At 40.4% G+C, this 22341-nt stretch overlaps 1 long non-coding RNA gene and 1 gene segment (V, D, J or C); both read right to left on the bottom strand.

The window, feature by feature from the left end:
* Positions 1 to 22341, bottom strand: part of LOC148137950 (uncharacterized) — a 593433-nt gene that overhangs the window by 91515 nt on the left and 479577 nt on the right. The window lies entirely within an intron of this gene.
* LOC148137952 (Ig heavy chain C region-like) lies at positions 1940 to 20705 on the bottom strand. The segment is given in 7 exon segments: positions 1940 to 2331; positions 2805 to 3113; positions 5081 to 5392; positions 8496 to 8801; positions 18916 to 18956; positions 20162 to 20480; positions 20608 to 20705. Coding segments are annotated over 7 exon segments (1728 nt in total).

Here is a 22341-nt window from a genome sequence, read left to right as displayed (position 1 = left end):
CATACTCTGGGTTATTTTCATGTTTATGCTGAATAAATGTTAGCATGCAATGTTATGTTTTGATGGATGTTTATATTTATATGATGATAATTGCTTGTGTGGCAATCTTTCCCAAACCATCTCCTGATAAGCTTGTTTGTGCTATTGTTTGTGGATGCTTGCTGATCCTTGTGCCCATTATCCTTTTTGAATGAACGCCCCTCTATTTGTTCATCTATGCACTTGTGTGTCTGCATGTGAGACTCTGAATTAGTGTGTGCGTGTGATATTGTATACATGCTGATCAATGTGGTTTAAAAATAACTAATTAAGCTGCTTCTGTCATCGTATGTTTGTGATTCTGAAAATGGGAAAGTAATGATATTAATGTTTATCTCTGTGCACGTACGTGCCTGTGTGAGTTGACATGTGGGAGGACATTTTTCGGAATTTGTATCTGTGAGTTCATGTGTGTATGTCTGTACGCATTGTGCTGTATGAATGTATATGTATTCATGCCCATTTGTGTGTTACCGTGTGTCGATGTTTCTCATGGTTATATGTGAGTCCTCCTGTTCATTTGTGCAAATGATTTTCTTTTGGTGTATGTGAGTTTTTGTATGAGCTTAGGTGAGTGTTCAAGTACCACTTGCATGTGTGGCTCTGTGCGAGTATGCGTGTGTGACATCTTATCTATATGCACATTTGAGTGTGCACATAAATATGTGTCTTTAGGTGAGAGCCCGTATATGTGTCATTGCGTGTGTATTTGCGATCATCTCTCTGCATCTGTTCTTATATCAGACTGTAATTTTCATTATTCTAATTTATTGTTCTAATTTTAATGCATTGCCCATAATTAGATTTGACCTTGGTGTTGCAGGAAACGTTTCCCATCGTCGTGCAGAGATAAGCGTTTTATGAGCAACTCTTCTGTTGCAGGAATAGACCTTCTGTCTATGAGAGAAAAGGCGTGAGTTCAAATCCCCACTGCCCCAGAGATAACATTTCTGAATATGTTTATTAGAAAATATCTACTTGGGTTCTGTATGTGAAACAAAATGATATCAGGTATTCGAATACCAGAATTGATCCCATGTGCTCCAGAAAACTGAGACAAAACTATGGAATTCAAACTGGGACGATGCAAACACCAGTTTCGGATTAAGGGAATCAATGTTAATCATTTGTTAACAGAGCCAAGCGTGTCTAACATGCTTCAAAGGTATTGTTTTGCATGGAAATGTTAAATCTTTGGACAGTAAGCAAGAAGCTGACTGTCCCTGTTAGCAACTGGGTTACATTACTGAGGACATCTACCATGAAAACTCTGCACAGGGAGCAAGAGGACAGACCATTCATTGTTCCCCTCCCTCTGCTCCACAACAACTTAACTGTTGATTCTCTTTGGTGTGAAAGTGAAGATACATTCTGTCAACTCATGCGCTGGCGCAAGATCCCTGGCAGTTCCCCAGAAACAAAGGTTGCATTCAAACTGTTCTGCACTCTTTACGATTCGTATGTTCCAATCAAATTTAATTTTAAAATGTCTTAAATTTACATTTCCAATTGGTGCAATTTGGCAGTTTAAAACTGACATGAATTTTGTAAGAATGTCAAATGGGGGGAATCAAAAACATCAAGTTCAAAACTCGTGCCCTACCCTTGACATAAAATGGACATTGTCAGATTTTGACACAGAGGGATTTAGGATGGATAAGGTACTTGGTGGAATCCTGCAATGAGTGAGATTTACTCTGTCTCTGACCCAGGGTGCATCTGAGCAGGGAACATTAACTGCACAAGACACTCGTCCTAGACCTGTTAATAATCCACTTTAACTACACAGATGGAATGTAAGTCAAAGTGAGAAACAACTAATTCAGTATTTAACTCACAGCTGGAGGAAAAGAAACACTTCATTACTTCCGTTCAACTATTAAATGCAACTTTGAGATTTTTATTGACATGAATTAACAGTGTCCATCAGTGCAAGTGAAATGTTTAGGAAACTCGGTTTACCGCTGGATTTATCGACTGTTCTGTTGATGATCTTCAATGGAATCGCTTCATGTCCCACCACACAGGAGTAAGAAGCACCGCTGGCCCACTCCTCCGCTGTAATGGATAACAGGCTGTAGATGAAGAAGGAGGTGTTGTCGCTCTCCGCCATCAGTTCGGTGTTCTTGTAGTTACTGGGATTCACCGGCTTGTCATTGATTGTCCACTTAACGAAGATCTCTCGGGGGGAGAAACCTCTCACTAAACAGGTGAGGGAGAGAAACCTCTGAGCGGAGATTTCTTCTGTTGGTGGCAGGAGGACCGACACTGATGGCTCCAGCGGATTAATCACTGCAGAATATTGGAGACAAATATAAACTCAACCAAAACATCCTGAACCAATATCACAATTTCACTAAATATTAAGATAAGCCATTTTTAATTTGGGATTTATTCACTTTCGTTTTCTAAAGGAGCAGTATGGTTCAGTCTGCTCCTTTAGAAAACATTCTGTTCAGTAAAAAAAGTAAAGTTTAATGTGAAAGTTGCCTCCATGTTTCCAGCTCACAACAAGGGCATTCTGCCGAATTGTCATTGCTGATGGTGACGTCACGGCCCAGGCTTCTTCCCATTATATCTGACTTAATCAGAATACAATATCCTTTGGTCCATCTTCTTCTTAATCAGCTACTTAGCTACCCTGCCTTCAGATGCATCATTAATGCCCCCAATGGTGTTTGTTCATTCCCAATCAAAGCCTGCCATTGATGTAACTGGATCTGGATTACACATGGGATCCTTTGTGTTTTAATCTCACCGCTCACCTTTCTCCTTGTGGATGGAGTCTCTTAGCGGAGTCGGCAGATTCTGATGGTACACCACACATTCAAAAGTAACGCCACTCAGCCAGGCTTCAGTAGAAATGTCTAATTTGCTGATCACGCTGTCGGGATTCTGTCCATGCTGCTCAGCAATCTCTGATTTCAGAGGCTTCTTTTCTTGTTTCCAGGTCACGTTGACTCCAGAAGGAAGATTGGACACAACGCAGGTTAACGTCACCATCGCCTCCAGTAAGACTTGTTCTCCTGGCGGTGGGAGGATTTTAACGGTGTTAGGGTGGCACTCGGTATCTTCTATGAAACAAAAATCAAAGTCAATGAAAAATGCCCCTTTATGATATAAACACCCAATCTTCAGATTACTTCTTCACAGGGTGAAGACACCACCTTCAAAATGGCAACTCCAACTATTGCTGAAACGATGCTTACTATTGTTGATGTATTTTGATCTGTGAAACATTTGTGATTACCTATGCCATACCCTGTGTAAGTATTCCGAAAGAACACTGGCTTTGTAACAAGCGAAACCTGTGAAAAAAGTAAAATCATCAAATATACCATTATGTAACCCATGGAATGACCATTCTTTCGGAGTTTGTCTCTCACTTCAGACCATCTATTGATACTTGTGACAAGAGTAATCTGAATATAATGAGTCCATTTCCATGTTCATAACCCTTAGGTGCAAGTGCTGCTGGTCACGTTGAATGCTAAATCACATCCCAAATTTTGGACAAATTATAATAAATAATAATTATTCTCTTTGCAGAGTTCTAAAGTGTTACAGGAGCGGTGAACAGCCATGGCAATACTGTTCATTATATTTAACGTGATCAAAAATACTTTGCGTTATTGGTGTGATGTCATTCTCGAATTTATGTCATTGTTACTCGTGGGCTGTGTTTCGAGTAGATCTGAAAACAAGACATTGAGTACAGCATTGGATATCGAGAAGGACACCCATCTCCTTAAGTCTTTCCCTCTATTCAGTTAGTTCATAACTGGTCTGTACTTTCACTTTATTTACCAAGCTGCATTTTTTAATTTCTTCATAGAGCAGGGGAGAAAAAAAACAAACAAAAGCGTCTTAAATTAATCTACAAACGCGATGGAAATGTACACTAATTTTATAGACACCCACTACTCACCGTGTAAACATCGCCACCCCAAACCAGGCTAAATCAGTATGTTTCGAGTTCCTAGTTCATTCATCCCTATTGTAGCATTCTTACCAGAATTTGTTCTCCTGCCGCATCCACTCATTACAGAGAGCATCTTAAAGCAGCTCTGTGAGATCACGTTTATCCCAGTTCATCAAATGTGATACCCACTTGGTCTGTGGTCTGATCCCATAAATGAAGTTAAAGAGCTCAGTATCAGATAAAAATTGATGTCGTACAATGTGCAAAGCCAACAGGTCATTCCTGAGCATGGAATGAAGCATTGAACGCATATTGATTTATTTTCAAGTAAGGGTCACTGCATATTTTAACCACGTCATTTTGAGACCCCAACATCATAAGATAGAGGATCAGAATAAGGCTGTTCGGCCAATTCAGAGTTTAGATCAGAATGATGCTGGAAAAGCACAGCAGGTCAGGCAGCATCCGATGAGCAGGAAAATCGATGTTTCGGTCTAAAGCCATTCTCCTACCTTCTCCCCGTACTAAACAAGAGCCGATCTCTTTCTGGCTTGAGTACACACAATGGCCTGGCCTCCAATGCCCTCTGCAGCAACAAGTTCCACAGACTCATCACCCTCTGGGTGAAGAAATTCCTCCCCATCTCAGTTCTATAGGGTGCAACTTTGACTTGGAGACTGTGCCCTTGGGTCCTAGTCTCGCCTACCAGTCAAAACATCTATACCACGTTCACTCGACCTCAGTCTCTCAGTATTTTCTATGTTTCAATCATATATCTATCCAATATCCCCCTCCACCCCCAAACTTATCCTTGAAGCGGCTATTAGGCAAGGATTCAGCACTGTGAATGCCTCTCCCAGCATGGTCAGGCAACAAACTATTTAAAAAAGCTCACTGTCTATATATCTATCTTCAACAGAGAGGAAACATGCTTTTCTGACTTGCCAAAATGTTGAATTATAAGCAATGCTAATGTAACACTCAAACTGAAATGAGATCCGTGGCATGTTGGGAAATGTGAAGCTGTACTGTGCTGTTTACTACGCCTGATAAATTCGTGTGTTTGATTCACATCAGAGTTCAGAATGATTTGTAGCTCTCTCAGTATGTGTCTCTTACCCTGGAGTGCGGTGATGTTTTTACTTTGAATGTTCTCTCCATGAGTGACCTGGCAGGTATAAACCGCGCTGTTGAACCATTCACCATAAGGGACCATCAGCCGACTCGTCACCGAGAAGTTCCCGTTCGCCTCACACACGGGAGACGTGAAGAAGCCAGAATCCAAGGGTCGGCCATTTTTAAACCAACTCACGGTGATTGACTTCGGACGGAACTCGATGATTGAACAGACGACGGTTGCAAACTTGCTGCTTGCGATTTCTTCACTGGAGCTCACAGTTAGGAGAAGGGTTGGTGGGAGAATATCTGGACCTTTAGGAAACACATCGCATACATTATCCGACGAATTTCATAACAAAGAAATCAGTTCTCATATATCATGGTTTCTTGTGGTTCATGGATACAAGAATCATAATTGTGCAGAGTGCTGGAGAAGCTGGGATCCACACAGAAAGATAAGCAGGACAAATGTGAAAGGCTAAACTTAGAGGACACAGCAAGGGAGTCAAGGAGGCACAGAAACAACAGGCCGGTAACATCAGAAGAAAGATAGCAACGTTGGATGGTATTCGTTTTAATGACAGAGTATGATGAACAAGGCAGACGAATTACTGGCATAAATGAAGAAATGATGCTGTTGCTATCACGGAGACATATTGAGAGCCTGGCAGGAGTGGCTATTCAATATTCCAGGATTTAGTGCCTTCAGGCGAGACAGGGAAAGATGGAAAATGATGGGGGCGGGGGTGAGCGGTACAGAATGTTGCGTCTGTCGCAATTCTGACAAGAGTATTTTAGGCTGTAAAGAGAAATGAAATCATGGATACCTCCTCGAACAAATGCAAATGGACAGTACTTCAAAACCAAAACACAGCAAACATAACTACTGGGAGAGCACGATAGACTTTACTATAGGTCCAAAAGACCAAGTGCAAATACATGGGCAAATTTCAGAGAAATGTAAATTAAATAGAGGAATGAGAAAAGAGGTTTTTAACTTCCTCAGCATAGGCTTGGATATTCATTTTGTCAAAAATTTAGAGGGAGCACAATTCTGAAAATGCCCCCAGGAGAATATTTGAACAAAGTATGTGTTTAATACAGAGAATTTTAATCCAGACCTTGCAATAGAGGGGTGAATCTGAACTTAACTTTAGGGAATGAAGTCGACCCAGTGGGTAAAACATCAATGGTGGAGCACTTTGCAGACAGTGATGGTAAATCAGTTGGATTTCAGATTGTACTGCAAAGGAATAGAAATTGGCCCAAAGTTCTGAAAAGGGGAAGGACAATTTTAGTTAGATCAGGTAATGACTTGACCAGAGTGGACTGGAAGCTGACACTTATCGGTAAATCTGGGTCAGAGCAGTGTGACACATTTAAGAAAGAGATAGAAAAATCACAGGGTGGTCATTTCCCAGGAAGCCACTGCGTGGGACCAAGAATGCAGCGGGCTCTGGACACCAAAGGGCATGGAGGGTGAGATAAAGAGAAACAAGGGAGGCTTCAGGTCTATACTGAAATCTCAAATCAATAGAAATTAGTATGGAGTACAGAACGTGCAAGGGGGAGTTTGAAAGACAAAGGAATTAGAAGAGCAAAAGGGACCATGAGAAAATAATAGCAGTCATAATAAAGGAAAATATTTTTAAAAGTTACAGGCTCATTCATAATAAAAGAATTATTTGGGAATCAGTAATGCCCATTAAGTGTTATTATTGGAGTGGAGTCGGAGGATTAGGTTGTGGTCAAAACGAATGTGTTGTGTCAGTGTTCACTAGTAAGAGGGACAATGTGGGGACCGAAATCATGGAGGAGTGTTGTGATGTAGTTTTCAGAAATTAGGACACATGACGTGATGTTCTGTGTTGTCTTGCTGAATGAAAAGTGGTTATATTTCCAGGGCAGATGAAAAGTATAGCAAGCGGTTGAGCGATGCAAAGGATGAAATAGTTGGGTCGCTGACAATAATTTAGAATTCCTGTCTGGCCACAGCAGTTGTGCCAAGTGAGTGTGGATCAGCCAACATTGCACTGTTATGCAGGACGAAGGAAGGGATAAATAATGAAACCACAGATCTATCAAGCTCGTCTCAGTGGTAAGGAAACTATTGAGTAGTGAAATTAGTTTTCATTTGGAAGATAAATCTACAATTTTCAGCAAGGTTTTATTGAGAGGAAGTCATGTGTAACAATTTGATAGTAGTTTTCAGATAGATAACTCGATGTCCAGATGATAGCAATAATCAGAGCCAATGGGATCCAAGGTAATTTGACAGATTGGATCTAGAACTGGCTGAGTGGTGGGAGCAGGGGATAATAGTCATCGGGTGTCTGCGTGACTGGAAATCTATGTCTCCTGGTGTTCTGTAGGGATTGGTGTTGATTTCTTTGCTATTTCTCTTCCATACCAATGATTGAGACTCAAATTTAGGAGGATTAACCAGTGAATTCACAGATGAAATGAAAACTGTCATGTTGGTAAGTCATGAGCATAATGGCTTTAGATTGCAAGAGGATGTAAAAGGGTTGGTTGTATGTGAAGAGAAAAGTTGCAAATGGAAATTATTCTGGATAAATGTAAGGTGATGTAAATCGGCAGAAGAATCTGTGAGGTATGACGTTTTGAATGGTGGAACCCTGGAAAGGCCTGAGGATCTTTGGTGCATGTACCCACCGATCCCCTACAGTACTGTGTTGTCTGGATAAAGAGGCTAAGAAAGTGGGAGGATATTTGCTTTTATTAGCCTAGACATTGACAATGAAGAGTGGTGAGACGATACTGGAACTTAATAAAACACTGGTTCGGCCATACTGAAGCGTTGTGTGCATATTATCGAAGGAATGTGATTACACTGAAGGCAGTATTGATGAGATTTGCCAGGATCGTGCCTGGGTTGGAGAGTTTTAGTAATGAAACTAGATTAGATAGACAGGGGTTTTCCTTGGAGCAGAGGAGAATTAGGGAGAAGATTATCATGATGTCTAGAATTATTTTAGGCATAGACAGGGTAAACTGGATGAAACCTTTCCCCTTGATGGAGAGATCAATACCTCAGGGGCACAGGGTGAAGGTAAGGCCAGGAGGTTCCAAGTGGACCTCAGGGGAAAACAAAATCAAATAGAGGGTGGTGTTAGCCTGGAGCTCAGCACATATAAGTCATGTAGAGACTGAGCCCCTCATAATAAGTATGAAGTATCCTTGCAAGGGCAAGTCACACAAGGCAATGGATCATGTGCTGGCACATGAGACTGGAATAGTTAGGTGGCTGTTATTGATAGGTGGCTGTTATTGGATGGATAAAAGGGCCTTTTTCCTGTGCTGTATAAGTTGATTCTGTGAAAATGGTTATAAATAATGCCTTGTTCATATTAATCCCAGATGCTCTGTTTATCTCAGTTCCCACAACACGTACCTGGACATGGAATTTCTTTGCTCTTGTGTGACCCGCTGTGTTGAACCTCACAGGAGATTTTGCTGGGGCAATCTACCGCTGACTCGGGCAGGGTTAACTGGCTGCTCAGGGTGTAGGTTCCCTTCTTGTTTCTCACTGATGGGTAAGTCTTCAATCCATTCTTGATTAGCTCCCCACCTTTCTTCCAGGTTACCTTGGTGACGTCAGGGGAATAGTCCATCGCCAAACAACCAAAGATCACAGAACCGGTGTTGTGCTCCTGACAGGAGGAGACCAGGCCATAAAGCGTGGGGAGCGATGGTGTCTCTACAATAGAATGACCAATTGAGCATGTTAATTTCTGTTAATTTGACCTTATCAGTTACTCAAATGTATCCTCAGCTGTAAACGTTTACCAGTATGCTCCCGCTAAGAGTACAGCATAACTGGAGTTTGTTTTTGGTTCCTACCAGTTGCTGATCATGATCATTGGTTCCCTCTTTAGAAACATGCCCTCGACCTTGACCGTTACCATATAATTTAGGAAGAAGAACATCCTGATCCCACCCCAGTAACTGTTTGAAGATCTCACCAACTGACACTTTCACTGGATTGCTGTGAAGAGCAGTGAAGTTTCACAAAATACAAAACAAGGAAATGCAGATACATCGAAATTCTACAGTGTGTGCAAACAGGCCATTTGGCCCAACAAGTCCACACCCACCCTCTGAAAAGTAACGCATCCAGACCCATTCCCCTATCCTATTATGCTACAGTTAACCCTGACTAATGCACCTAACCTCCCAATCACTGAACACAACATTTGCAATTCCCCCAGCTTGCACATCGTTGGACTGTGGGAGGAAACGCACACAGACATGGGGAGAAAGTGCCAACTCCACACAGACAGTCACCCGAGGCTGGAATGGAACCCGAGTCCCTAGCACTGTGAGGCAGCAGCGCTAACCACGGAACCAGCGTGCTGCTCCACTAGGTACCGTGCTGCTGGGAATACCCAACAGCTGGCAGTAACCCCGGTGAGAAATCAGAGTGAATCATAGAACATAGAACATTACAGCGTAATACAGACCCTTCGGCCCTCGACGTTGCGCTGCCCTGTCATATGCCTGTCCAATGACGACTTAAATGTACATAAACTTGGTGAATCTACTACCGTTGCAGGCAAAGCATTCCATACCCTTACTACTCAATGAGTAAAGAAACTACCTCTGACATCTGTCTTATACCTATCTCCCCTCACTTTAAAGTTGTGTCCCCTAGTGTTTGCCGTCCCCATACTTGGAAATCAGGCCCAGTGAGCCTTCCTCACTTATCAATGCAAGGCAGAATGTTCTCTCTGGGAGGGAGGTCACTGCAGCAGCAGCACAGGCAGGAGCTGAGCACTGGGACGGGGAGGATGGCTGTCACGGCTGAACTCATGCCAATTGTCTGGAAGTTGAAACATCTAATTTACAATTATCTGAATTCTGGAGGCCTCTGAGAAATGGAGGACCATTAAGGTTCAGAGACTTTGGAGTATTACAGCTGAGTATTTACGTAAATATGATTTGAGAAATGAACAAGTAATCTTTAACATTAATAACGATCAAACTGACACGCAGTTCACCACCAAACCTCATCTTTCAGACTAACCACTGCACTTACTCTGTCTAGACCGAAATTTCCACTCACATTGACAAACCCTACCCTGCTAGACATCCATTCATGCCCGGAACACACAACCCCTATCAAACGAAACACATCCAAGGCAATCCATATTGGTAGTGCAGCTGAGCAGAGAGATCTCGGTGTCCATGTACTTGGATCCCTAAAAGTTGCCAGCCAGTTTGATAGAGTTGTTGAGAAGGCATATTTTGTGTTGGCATTCATCGATAGAGGGACTGAGTTTCAGAACCACGAGGTTAGGCTGCAGCTGTACAAAACTCTGGTGTGGCCGCACTTGGGAGTATTGTGTACTGTTCTGGTCACCACATTATAGAGAGAATGTGGAAGCTTTGGAAGAGTTCAGAGGAGGTTTGCCAGGATGTTGTTTGGTATGGTGGGAAGGTTTAATGAGGAAAGGATGAGGGTCTTCAGGCTGTTTTTGTTTGAGAGAAGAAGGTTGAGAGGTTACTTAATTGAGACATAAAAGATAAACAGAGGGTGGACAGTGAAAGTCTTTTTCCTTGAATAGTGATGGCTAGCAGGAGAGGACATAGATGACAGGTGTCAGAGGTTGTTTCTTTACTCAGAGAGTACGAGGGGCATGGAGCGCACTGCCTGCAACAATAGTACACTCGCCAACTTTAAGGGCATCTAAAAGGTCATTGGATAAACATATGGATGAAAATGGAATAGTGTAGGATAGATAGGCTTCAGATTGGTTCCACAGGTCAGCACAACATTGAGGTCTGAAGGGCCTGTACTGCACCGTAATGTTCTATATTCTATATTGCAGATGGACATATGATCTCAATTCCTTTCACTCATTTACACTCCTGCCGCCCTGCACTGGCCCATAGTGAATCTGGCCCTGACTGGACCTGACACCATCATTTTCACAACCTCTGACAAAAGCCCACTACCCAAGACATGACCTCAGCCCTTGATCACTGACCTCTCATCTTACCCAAGTCAACCTGTGCACATTGCATCCCAGCTCCTTTCACATCTGTGCTTTACCACCTACCATTTTGCCAGACTCCGAGCTTTGCATTTTGACAACATGTCCACCTGTCACTTCATTACAGTGACCTTCCACCCCCGAAACATCCTGGCACACTGCCCACCTCTACACTAACCAGCCTGGCATCCTGCCCACCTCTCCATAAACCAGCCTGGCAAAGACAGACCTCCTGCATTTCAGCTCAAACTACCCCTCACCTACCAAGCACAATTCGACCAAATTATCCTGTGACCATTACCATTTACCCGATGCCACCTTGCCAGACAGAGTGCATGGAAGCTTACCCAGCAGCCAGCCAACACCTCACAGCCTATCAGCCCAAACTCTCCCACATGCCCAATCTAGCCCCTCACTTGCTCACCACCTTCCAACTATGAGCCTACTCCACCATAAAGTCAGTGAGTCATAAAGTCGTACAGCACAGAAACAGTTCCTTTGTTCCAGCTCATCCATGCTCACCAGAGTTTCCAAATTAAACTAATTCCACTTGCCTGCCTTTGTCCCATATCAATCCAGACCTATACAGTTCCTATAGCTGGTCAAATGTCTTCTAAATGTTGGACCTATCTCTACATTTACCACTTCCTCTGGCAGTTCATTCCAATGTTTTGGACAGTTACAACATGAAGCCCTAATTCCTGCACTCAATGCTCTGACCATTGAAGGTAAATATGCCAAACACCTTCAACACACTAGCTACTTGAGACAACACTTTCAAGAATCTATGAGTCTGAACCCTCAGGGTTCTCAGTGTTCAACATCACTACCCAGTGCCCTAACATTAACTCTGTAAGACTCTATGAGTCTGGACCTTCAGGGTCCTGTGTTGAATATCACTATCCAGTGCTCTTCCATTAACTCTAAGTTGTGACCTGATTTGTCTTCTCAAAAAGCAACACGTCGTATTCATTTAAATTAAACTCCATCTGCCACTCCTCAGCCCATTGGCCCAGCTGATCAAGATCTCATTGTAAGTTTAGATGACTTTCACTGCCAATTATACCACCAATGTTGGCGTTACGTGCAAACAGACAAACCATGCCCCATTCAATGTCTTCATGGCTTTCAACCAATATTGCAGCCCGTTTCCCTTTCTCCCACATATCCGTAGCATTTTTTTAAGGATTGAAGGAATCTATCTCCTTATTGAAATCATTTGATGTTTTATCCTCAATCAATTTCTGTAGTGGAGAATTCCAAAGGTTCACCATTCTTTTGCTGAACAGAAAACAATCAGGTTCAATGTTATCAGTGTGTTGGGAAGACTGGTGAGCAGCAAGATTAATGATGATCCCATGAATGGAATAGCATTCTAGAGGGGCCGAGATACCTTCTTCAGCTTCCATTTTGCATGCTGATATGTCCCTTCGGCAGCATGTTCCAAAATTGTGATCCTTGAGGATAAGGGCGCACATGCTTGTAAATGCTTCTCCTGAAAGCTCTCCTCCAAATCAGACTTCAACTTGACTCTCACCTAGTTCCCTGCCCGTTTCCTCTTCCTCAATCACAGCCATGGGGCTCACTTCCTAACAGCGCTGTGAATGTGTTAATACCACACAAACTTCAGCAAGTCAAATAGGCTGATGACAACTGGTTTCTCAAGGATATAAAAAGTTTGACACTTCCACCTGTCTAGACACCTGTCTAGAGATTCAAACAACCGCTGGAAGAATTGAAAATTAGGTTTGTGTCGACACAAGATGACATGGTTTCCTTTTGTGTGATTTGACTGTGTTTTCACTGAATGAACAGAGCTATTTCTTAATCATACAATAGGAATGAAGCTTCCCTCATTTTTAGCAAGGCAATCACACATTATATTTCTTTATTCCAGGGAAGTACAGTGTTAAATTAAAGAAATATGATGATTGGGATGTTTCAATTGGAAATTGTCAGAGATTTAAAGTTTACTTTCCTGAGCAATTAATTCCAGCCTCATTGTATCAGAGTACTCACAGGAATGTCTTTCAGAAATGGTGTCTCCCTTTGTTATGGGCAGTATAATCAGTAAATCTGGGATAGTATTTTGCTTGTTAATCAAAGCTGTTGAAGAGTTTTAGCCAAAGGGAGACCTGTGGATTTAACTCACAGATGCACCATGATCTAAGTAAGTGATGGAACAGCTCGAGGGGCTGAGTGCCCTCCTCTTGCTCCTACCTTCCTATCATTGTGTCATTCATTAAGCTAGCACTGGCTGTGAATATTTTTTAATAAAATATTTCAACAAATTAATTGTTTCACATGCTTTAAAAAAAATACTTCTGTTGATTATTTGGAACGGGATCATTGACATTCTCTATTTGAGTTATCAAAAGAACTTCCACCCACTTACAGCAGCCACTGCACTCTGGAGTGTGTTGTTACTTCATAATAGTTTCTTGTGAAACTACAGCTCGAGATCAGGGCGCTCAAATTCAATGATTCTTTGATATTTAATATCTCTGAACATTCGCAATTTGTTCAAATGTATCTTTTCTCTGAAGAACGTGTTTAATCGAACAGAACTTTTTTCAATGAAACAACAAACTTTAAATGCTTGAAAACCAAAATGAAAGACAGAAATTTCTGAAGAAACTCAGCAGGTCTAGCAGCTCCTGTGGAGAGAAGGCAAGGTTAACCTTTCGCACACAGAGACCTGCTCTTCAGCAAATTGTTTTCATGTTTTTGGCACAAGAGCTCACACCTGTTGAGATAAACAGTGATTACGTTGGCTTGACTCCTGTTGGAAAATGAATTCTTAGCAGAGGTACTGGATGGTCTGAGATAGCAATTGACGACCAACTGAAAAGCTATCACCATCTGCTGCAAGTGTTGGATTCAGCAGAACCCCCATCGTACTGAACAATCACATTCAGCTAAAGCACTGGTTTAATATAAGGTAATACGGCCTAAGCATAATCTCATCAAATATGCTTCGAAAATGATTCATTCTGGATTAGTTATAAATGATATTGTTAGAGCAGCAAGTCAAAAGCTGGGATTTCTTTGAGCACTTCCTCCATTAACCCCATCTAGTAATGCCCAAAAGCTTGTGAACAAATATTGATCTGGAAAAAGCTGCTAACCACCAAAATTCTGTTTAATATCTAAGAGACACAAGTCAGGATAGCGATTGAATAGATTTCACTGGCCTGTGTGAGTGGAATTCCAACAAACACCCAAACATGTCAATCTGCTTTCTTGCACTGAAGTAACCTGATAAGAGATGTGTTACATACCTCTCTCACAGGTTGTAAGTGAACACAGTCCACCTGGCACAGAATCAGGGACCCTACTACAACTTCACAACACAATGAGCTCGACACGATCACGGAGAACACAGCCCACCTCTTTTGACAGTACATCAACCATGTTAGTTATTAACACCTTCCATGAACCAGGGATTGTTCCAGAATGTTTGTACAATGAAAGTAACATTTCAACATTTACCAAGAATGCTTTGACAGCAGCTTCAAATTGTTCAAACTCTATGGGACCTACAGAGGAATAAAACTAGGAATTGCATTGCCATCAAATCACTGTCACTGGATTCCAACCTCGAACTCCCTTCCTCTTTCCCCTGTGAATGTTGCTGCACCAGACGGTCTACTTAGTTTGAAAAAGATTAAAATGTTTTGAAGTGTAATATGACCTTTGCCAGTGACATTAAAAGCTGATAATAGGTTTTCAAATAATAAGATGCAAAAAAATTCTGATTCTACATTGTGACACGAAACATGTCCTGCATAACTGAGGCACAAAGAAAATATACAGCATATTTCCCTCTGCCTCGCTCAATCAAATATCTCTTGTTGCCAACAACCAATTTCAAAACTCTTGCTAACTGCCTTTTGTTCCTGAAACGTTTGTTCTGATTGGAACAACTTAGTCAGGGCTCTCAATTCTGAGGCACATAATTGAATATTGTAATTCTGGCAGATAAAAGTGGTTTTGAAGCGCGAGATGAAATTGAACTGTCTGAGATTCAGGTATCCGAACTGGACAATTTACAAATGGTCAGGACCGTTGACAAGTTAGACAGAGATAGCACTGAAACAAACTGTACAACAGAGTTAATCCTAGAGGATACATTGCTCAACTTCTCACGTCAAATATATTCACTGTAATTGAACATTCATCAGAGAAACTAACTGGTGGATTAATGTGAACGAGAATGTGTTCACAATAACATAAATAACCACTGAGTTAATAAACTTAATAAGTATTTAACAAAATTATTCAGGTGGGAAATATCGCCAATTAAAGCACAGGTCCGGAGGAAATGGATTAATCTCTAAATTATTTTTACAATTTCTTAAAACGTTCTGTGAACTGTGGAGATTTTGCATGCACTGCATAAAGTCAATACTGAATTCCAGTGTGGAAAGCATTTCTGTTGAAGGTATTAGGGCAAGGTCATTTTCTTGTTAACTGCTTTTAATGAACGAAAATGTTTAAAAATGTATGAATTGAAAACACGCTTCTGTCTGGAGTTGCCCGCTTTAGCGGATGTCTAAGTAAATGTGGGCACTGCTGCCTCACAGATCCTGGTACCCAGGCTCGGTTCCCGCCTCGGGTGGCTGCCTATGTGAAGTTTACACAATCTCCCCTGTGTCTGTGTGGGTTTCCTCCCACAATCCAAAGATGTGCATGTCAGGTGAACTGGTCATTGTATATCGTCCATAGTGTTAGGTGCATTAGTCAGGGGTAAATATAGGGTAGGGGAATGGGTCTGGGTGGGTTCCTATTCAGAGGGTCGGTGTGGACTTCTTGGGCCAAATGGCCCGATACATACTGCAGGAAATCTAATCTAAATGATTGTCACACTTAACTAATGTGAGCAGATTCCTTCCGATCGCTACATTGCAATAAATCGGTCAAGTATATTTATTAAAATAAATATTACTCTATTTTAAGTGTCTGAATAAACAATGTGCTCTGTTATCCTCTAGTTCATGTCTTGTGCAAATTTGTGAACTCTGCATCCGTCTGAACACACCGATGTAAAATGAACTCTCTGGGTTTTCAGCAAGCACTCCCATGGTTTTAAGAGTAGAGTTCCTACAGTATAGAAACAGGCCATTTGGCCAAACAATTCCACACTGACCCTCTGGACAGTAAGTAGCCCACCCAGACCCATTCCCCCTAATTTATATTTACCCCTGACTAATGCACCCTAACCTACACATCCCTGAAAACTGTGTGCAATTTAGCACAGCCAATCACCTGACCTGCAAACCTTTTGGACTGTGGTAGGAAACCAGAACGCCCGAAGGAAACCCACGCAGACACAGGGAGAATGTGCTAACTCCACACAGGCAGTCACCCGAGGGTGGGATCGAATTTGGGACCCTGGCACTGGGAGGCAGCAGTGCCAACCACTGAGACACCAAGCTGCCCTGCGAGGTCATGAGTGGATTATTTTAATTAATTCGAAATTTGGCCTTGGTCACATAATTCACGATAGCAGTTGTTTCCAAAAGAATGACTCTTCAGTTGATATTGTCTTGTACAATGTAACTATTTATTTAAAATGCACAGATTGGGAACACCTAAAGCACTGTGCAGATTAAATAATTCAGTTAATGTTTTATTTTTATCCTGTAAATCCAGTTTAATCAGGGACATAACAATTAATTAACTCAAGTTACGTGTGAAACTGATCAAAGCAGTGAAATTGACCTGTTCTTCATAGAATGGAGCAGAATTTCCAAATGGTTTTTGTCAATGATCTTTTCCAGCCAGAAAAATATGTATGTAGTGTACAGCGGAATTGAAAGGTGTTTCTTGATTAATTATAACACAGTCATGGCATTTTTGCTCAAGAGCAAGAACTATTAGAACATTAGACTTTTCAAGTTCTATTTATATTTCTCTATGACTTGTAAACTGTTTAAAGACAGACATTGTGATTGAACTAGATAGTGGAGTTCTGAATGTGGATTGTAAAGCATGGATTAGATTAATCCTTAATTATTACTTTTAAGTAAAAATGGCACCCGAAGGTGTCTGTTTTCCCTTCATTTCTAAAACCTTTGCGATTTGCCTTTCACTTAATAATAGGCTTTATGAAATTTAAACTCGCATGCTGATTGCATTGAATGAGGAACCTGGAGCGGTTAACATTGCAAAAAACAATGTAGAAACCAGAAACTGTTTGCCAAATATAACACATTTAATGTTACCCAAGCACAGTCCCTCCTCAACAGGTCAATGATCACCAGATCACAACACGGTGTGTTTGCAGCAGAACTAGCTCTGCAAACATTTTCAACAGAACCAAGAACATGATGTAACCTCACAAAACAAACCCAGATTGAAGTCTAACAAAGCTGCTCAGAATCCAGCAAACTAATGATTAAATTGAATAGAAATAACAAGTCATAACAGCAACCTTGTTTGTGAGGGGACTTAACACTTAAAGCTGTAACGTTTCTGGCAACAGTTCAATTTATTTCCAAACTGTACACCCTTCTGGATCGTGACAATCTTGTGCAGCGCACAGTAGAGCGGTTGAAGGCATATATTGATTAATCACTTCATTGTCAAAACAAAATTATTGAATGGACAAATATTACCACATTATAAGTTTAAGTTTGTTTCAATTACATAATCTGATCAATTCTGCAGTTTCAGATTTTAGTCCCAAATTTTATTTTGAATGAGGCTACTCAAAACAAAATTCAGTTAGTTTACAATTAGAACTGAGGGTTTTTTTTTAAGTCAATGCATTCAAAACTCGTTTTTTTTCATTTCTCACACTTCGGTGTTTCTGCCTTCAGTTGTTTTTCAGACCGTTACAAATGGATGTAATGTTTTCAATCAAGCAGAGAAAAATGTGTCATATAAGTTTAACAAATGCAGAAATGATTCATGAAATACCAAAGAACTTCACAAATATTGGTAATGAAAACTAATCCAGAGAGTCAATCTCCTCACCAGAAAGAAAACACCGATTACAGAAGCATGAAAATGCTGATCAATTTCACAAACTGAATAAGATCCAATCAACTCAATTCAACAGAATCAAGGAAAATAAAATCAGAATCCAATCAACTAAAAACAACAGATTTGAATGAAACATAATCAGAATCCAAACAATTCAATTCAACAGAATCAAATAAAACAATTTCAAAAGCCAATCAACACAATTCAACAAAACTAAGTAAAAACAAAGTCAGAATCCAATCAACACATTTCAAAACGAATCAACTAAAACAAAGCCAAAGTCCAATCAACTAAATTCAACAGAATCAAGTAAAACAAACTCAGAATCTAATCAACAGAATGCAATATAGCACCGCAAGAAAATTTTATGACAGTTTCTAACCTGCTTGTCATCAACAAAATTAACAAAATAAATGAGAAAATATAATCAGGGTAAGAACATACATTCAAGAAGTGAATAATGATATTTTGGCATATTTTAATCATGTTTAGTAATATCTCCAACATCTTTGAATTCTTAGCGTTTGTTGTTGATAATAAAACTCACAATCAGGATGTCACTGACTGATTAAGAGACATTAGGTGTTTCAAGTAACCCAGCCACACAGAATGCCCATCTGATCAAAAAGAGATACACCGAGTAACTGACTCCATCATCCCCATTGTAACTATTTGCTGAGCCTTAACTGAAGTCTATAATCAGTCTGAACAAAAATCAATCCGAACCAAACCAAACTCAGCACAGAATCTGAATTTCATTTAATTCAGAAATTAGTCACATGAATAGAAAGTTTTTAAAAAGTCACTAAGAAAGTTTAAGGGTCTTACCTGAAGTCACTGTCACCATGGTCCCTTGGCCCCTGTATTCAAGATAGTCACAGTGTTACATTCTCTGGACTGGGTCACACAATAACTAGCTCTGCATAAAACAAATCAAAAATCTACCATCATTTTAAATTTTCAGAACCGCAGGCAAAATAAAGTCACGATAGATCTTCATCACATAATTGCGCTAGTGAATTCTGATCATTCTTGATAAATTTTAATACTGTTTTATACTTCACAGAGTAACACATGAGCTGATTCTCAAAATTCCCAACTGGTGTATCGAAAATTACCCAACACTTTTACAAATTAAATAGTGATACTGGCATTAAACCGCACAGAACTAATACTGCAAGTTAAGACGGTTTGTAGAAGTTAACACTGACTAGTTTCAAACAATGGAGGCTGAATAGGTTTTTGTATTGATCATAATTGTTGTATCACCCCAGTTATATGACTGTGAGACACGTTGTGTCAAATACTATGACAGACTGTAAACTGTAAAATGCAGAGAATTTCTTCACTTCCTAGAAAGCAGTGATTCAGACACCTCTAAAAATGATTTGGTGCATTATTCCAGCTTTTACGATCCATTGTATTTTGAAAGCTTGGAATACTTTTCCAGATTTGGTCTGCATTTAACTTGACAATCAACACGCAGAAGGTAGAAAAAAATTATACATTTTTACAAACTAGCACTACTGGATTGCGTTTAAATCGCACCTCCCATTATTTCTCGCTCCTTCCATGGTAGAAATCACCAATTTGAGATAAACACTTGTTAGTAGTTTTTGTATGAGGATGTCGATGTGCACAACACTGTGGCCCACTGAAGTATCACAATGATGTAGACCAGTACGCTCATTCTCTGTTCTTTACTCCAGGTCTCAGTTTTCATAAAAGAGCCATTTAGTACTGATCATGTTTAGAATGAATGCCATAGTTGACATAACAATTAGCAGTGATTTCCTGGGTTGTCAGATATATTAAAACTAACATTTTGTCCGAGCAGTTAATTGATGGAAGTGTTAGCAGTACATATGACATGCCCAAAACATTGTCCCATTGTGTCACCAGTTTGCTAGTTTAAATGGTACATTTCCTCTTTGATAGTTTTGTAAGAGGCAGCCTGAGGTCTGCTTCAGATTGCAGTTGGTATAATTGTATTTAAAACTCGTACTGACCGTCAGTTTATGATGGAATTGACAAAATGTTCCCTCGAGCTGTTTTTGAACGGGTCCAGTCCTGGTTCCTCTCGCTGTGGTATCTTGCACAGTAATAGATGGCGGTGTCTTCGATCTTCAGGTTCCCCATGTCCAACGCGAAAATGTTGTTTGAATTGTCTTTGGACGCAGTAAATCGACCCTTAATCGCTGGTGCATAGTTACTGCTGGATGAACTATAGTACCAAAGCAGCCACTCCAGACCCTGTCCGGGAACCTGTCGGACCCAGTTCATGTAGCTGCTGCTAAGATCGAACCCGCTGGTTTTACAGGTCAGTTTCAGGCTGCCTGCGGGACGGCCAGTCTCTGCCTCTGGCTGGGTCAAAACAACCTCCGACTGGACACCTTTAAAAAGAAAACAAATAAACCATGAGCATTAATGTTAGTGAAATGATGGCTGAGTCTTTTACATTCGTGTGGTAGACTAACATTGAGACAGTCGCAAAGAGAGACTTGAACAAAAAACACTCACATGATAAGAAAGTCAGTAACAAACTGAGAAAAATTGTCGACACAACCATTCTGATAAATTGTGGGAAACGGTTCTGTCAAGATCTTTCTAAACAGAGCCGACCCAGGAGTGTTGAATTACGGTCCAGTGCCCAGAATTTATATGGCCATCGGAAGGGGCAGGCTTACAGCTTCCGCAGGTTGGTTTCCTGCTGGAGGCTCAGACTGGATCCTGGTATCAGCTTGCACAGCCCGAACACATGGGATCATGGCTTTACATGAGGTTCTGCTTAAACATGGACACAGACACATCTTGGGATATTTGTTTTGCTGAATAGCTTCTTTGGAAGTGAATTTGAGTAGCTTCAGGTCTGTTTCACATGATAGTTGCATGTATTTTGTTTAAAAAAAACAAATTCAACTGGAAGTTAGCTCCCTTTATTTCTACATTCATTCACAAGCAGATAAAACTGAAATTAAAGTTCAAACATATTACTAGCTAATAAAACAGTTGAGCTTTTCTTCCCTGGATACTGCAAGTCTCTGTCGCACTCAAAATAACATGCAATTCATACTAAACATTTCAAAATTCAATTTAGGCAACTGAATACAGAGCGTGTCCAAAGTGATTATATTTAGAATATTCAATTAGAAGTTAACTCCCTTTAATCCTACATTCCACCACAAGCAGATAAAGCTAAAAAAAACTTCAATAATATTATTAGCCAACAAAATGAATGACTTTATTTTTGCTGTCACTCAAAGCCTCTCTCACATTACAAAATAACATACCATTTCTAATCTGTGTTTCTAAATTCAGTTTCAGCAACCTAATATAGAGCATGTCTAAAGTGATTATGTCCAGAATGTGAGTGTATGTCACTAAACAGTTTGGACCCGGAGATTAGAAGCACCTCCTTACATTGCAGAATGTCTCTCCCTGCATCTTTTTTTTCAAATTGCTCCGACACTAAAATGCACAGTAAAGGAAAGCTGTGTGGCTGAGAAACAAAATGTGAGTCCGCAGTGATACATAACACCGAGGTAAACTTTTGAAAGAGCATCTAATGAACTAGAACAAGACAGTCCATAAGTTTTTTTTTTAAATTCTCAACGTCTAAACCATTGCATGTAACAGTCTGGGTACATCAGGAATGTTTGGTTAAATTAGAGAGTATTACAATAATAATTACCACGAATGTAGGTTATAAAGAGTACATTTCGCTGCTCACTGATAGCACTGATAGGGCAGTTAACTCATAAAAACCAGCAAAAATTCGCTGTTACACTACACCAGTGTAAACCATGTATAACGGGCCCACTCAGTTTTAATGAGATACATGAATCAGAGAATGGTGTAACAAGTGATGTGAGTTTGAACCAATTCAATTTTGTTAATTTACTTTGAGATGATAACAAATGTTACTGCAATGTGGGATTTTGGATCCATTAACTTCATTTTCAGGAGCTTTAAAGATACTCAATAAACAGACTGAACTAATGGAGGCTGAATAGGTTTTTGTATTGATCATAATTGTTGTGTCACCCCAGTTATATCACTGTGAGACACGTTGTGTCAAATACTATGACAGACTGTAAACTGTAAAATGCAGAGAATTTCTTCACTTCCTAGAAAGCAGTGATTCAGACGCCTCTAAAAATGATTTGGTGCATTATTCCAGCTTTTACGAACGTCATTGCATTCAATGTCCTGTTTTCTGATAGTCATACAGTGAATGCTGTATTCAGTGACTTT

The sequence above is a fragment of the Chiloscyllium plagiosum genome, unplaced genomic scaffold (genome assembly GCF_037043375.1).
Source record: "Chiloscyllium plagiosum isolate Xiang-an unplaced genomic scaffold, Cpla_swu_hap1 HiC_scaffold_42, whole genome shotgun sequence".
NCBI classification, from domain to species: Eukaryota; Metazoa; Chordata; class Chondrichthyes; order Orectolobiformes; family Hemiscylliidae; genus Chiloscyllium; species Chiloscyllium plagiosum.
The sequence above is the reverse complement of the archived record's forward strand: the minus strand, read 5'-3'. Positions and strand labels throughout refer to the sequence as shown.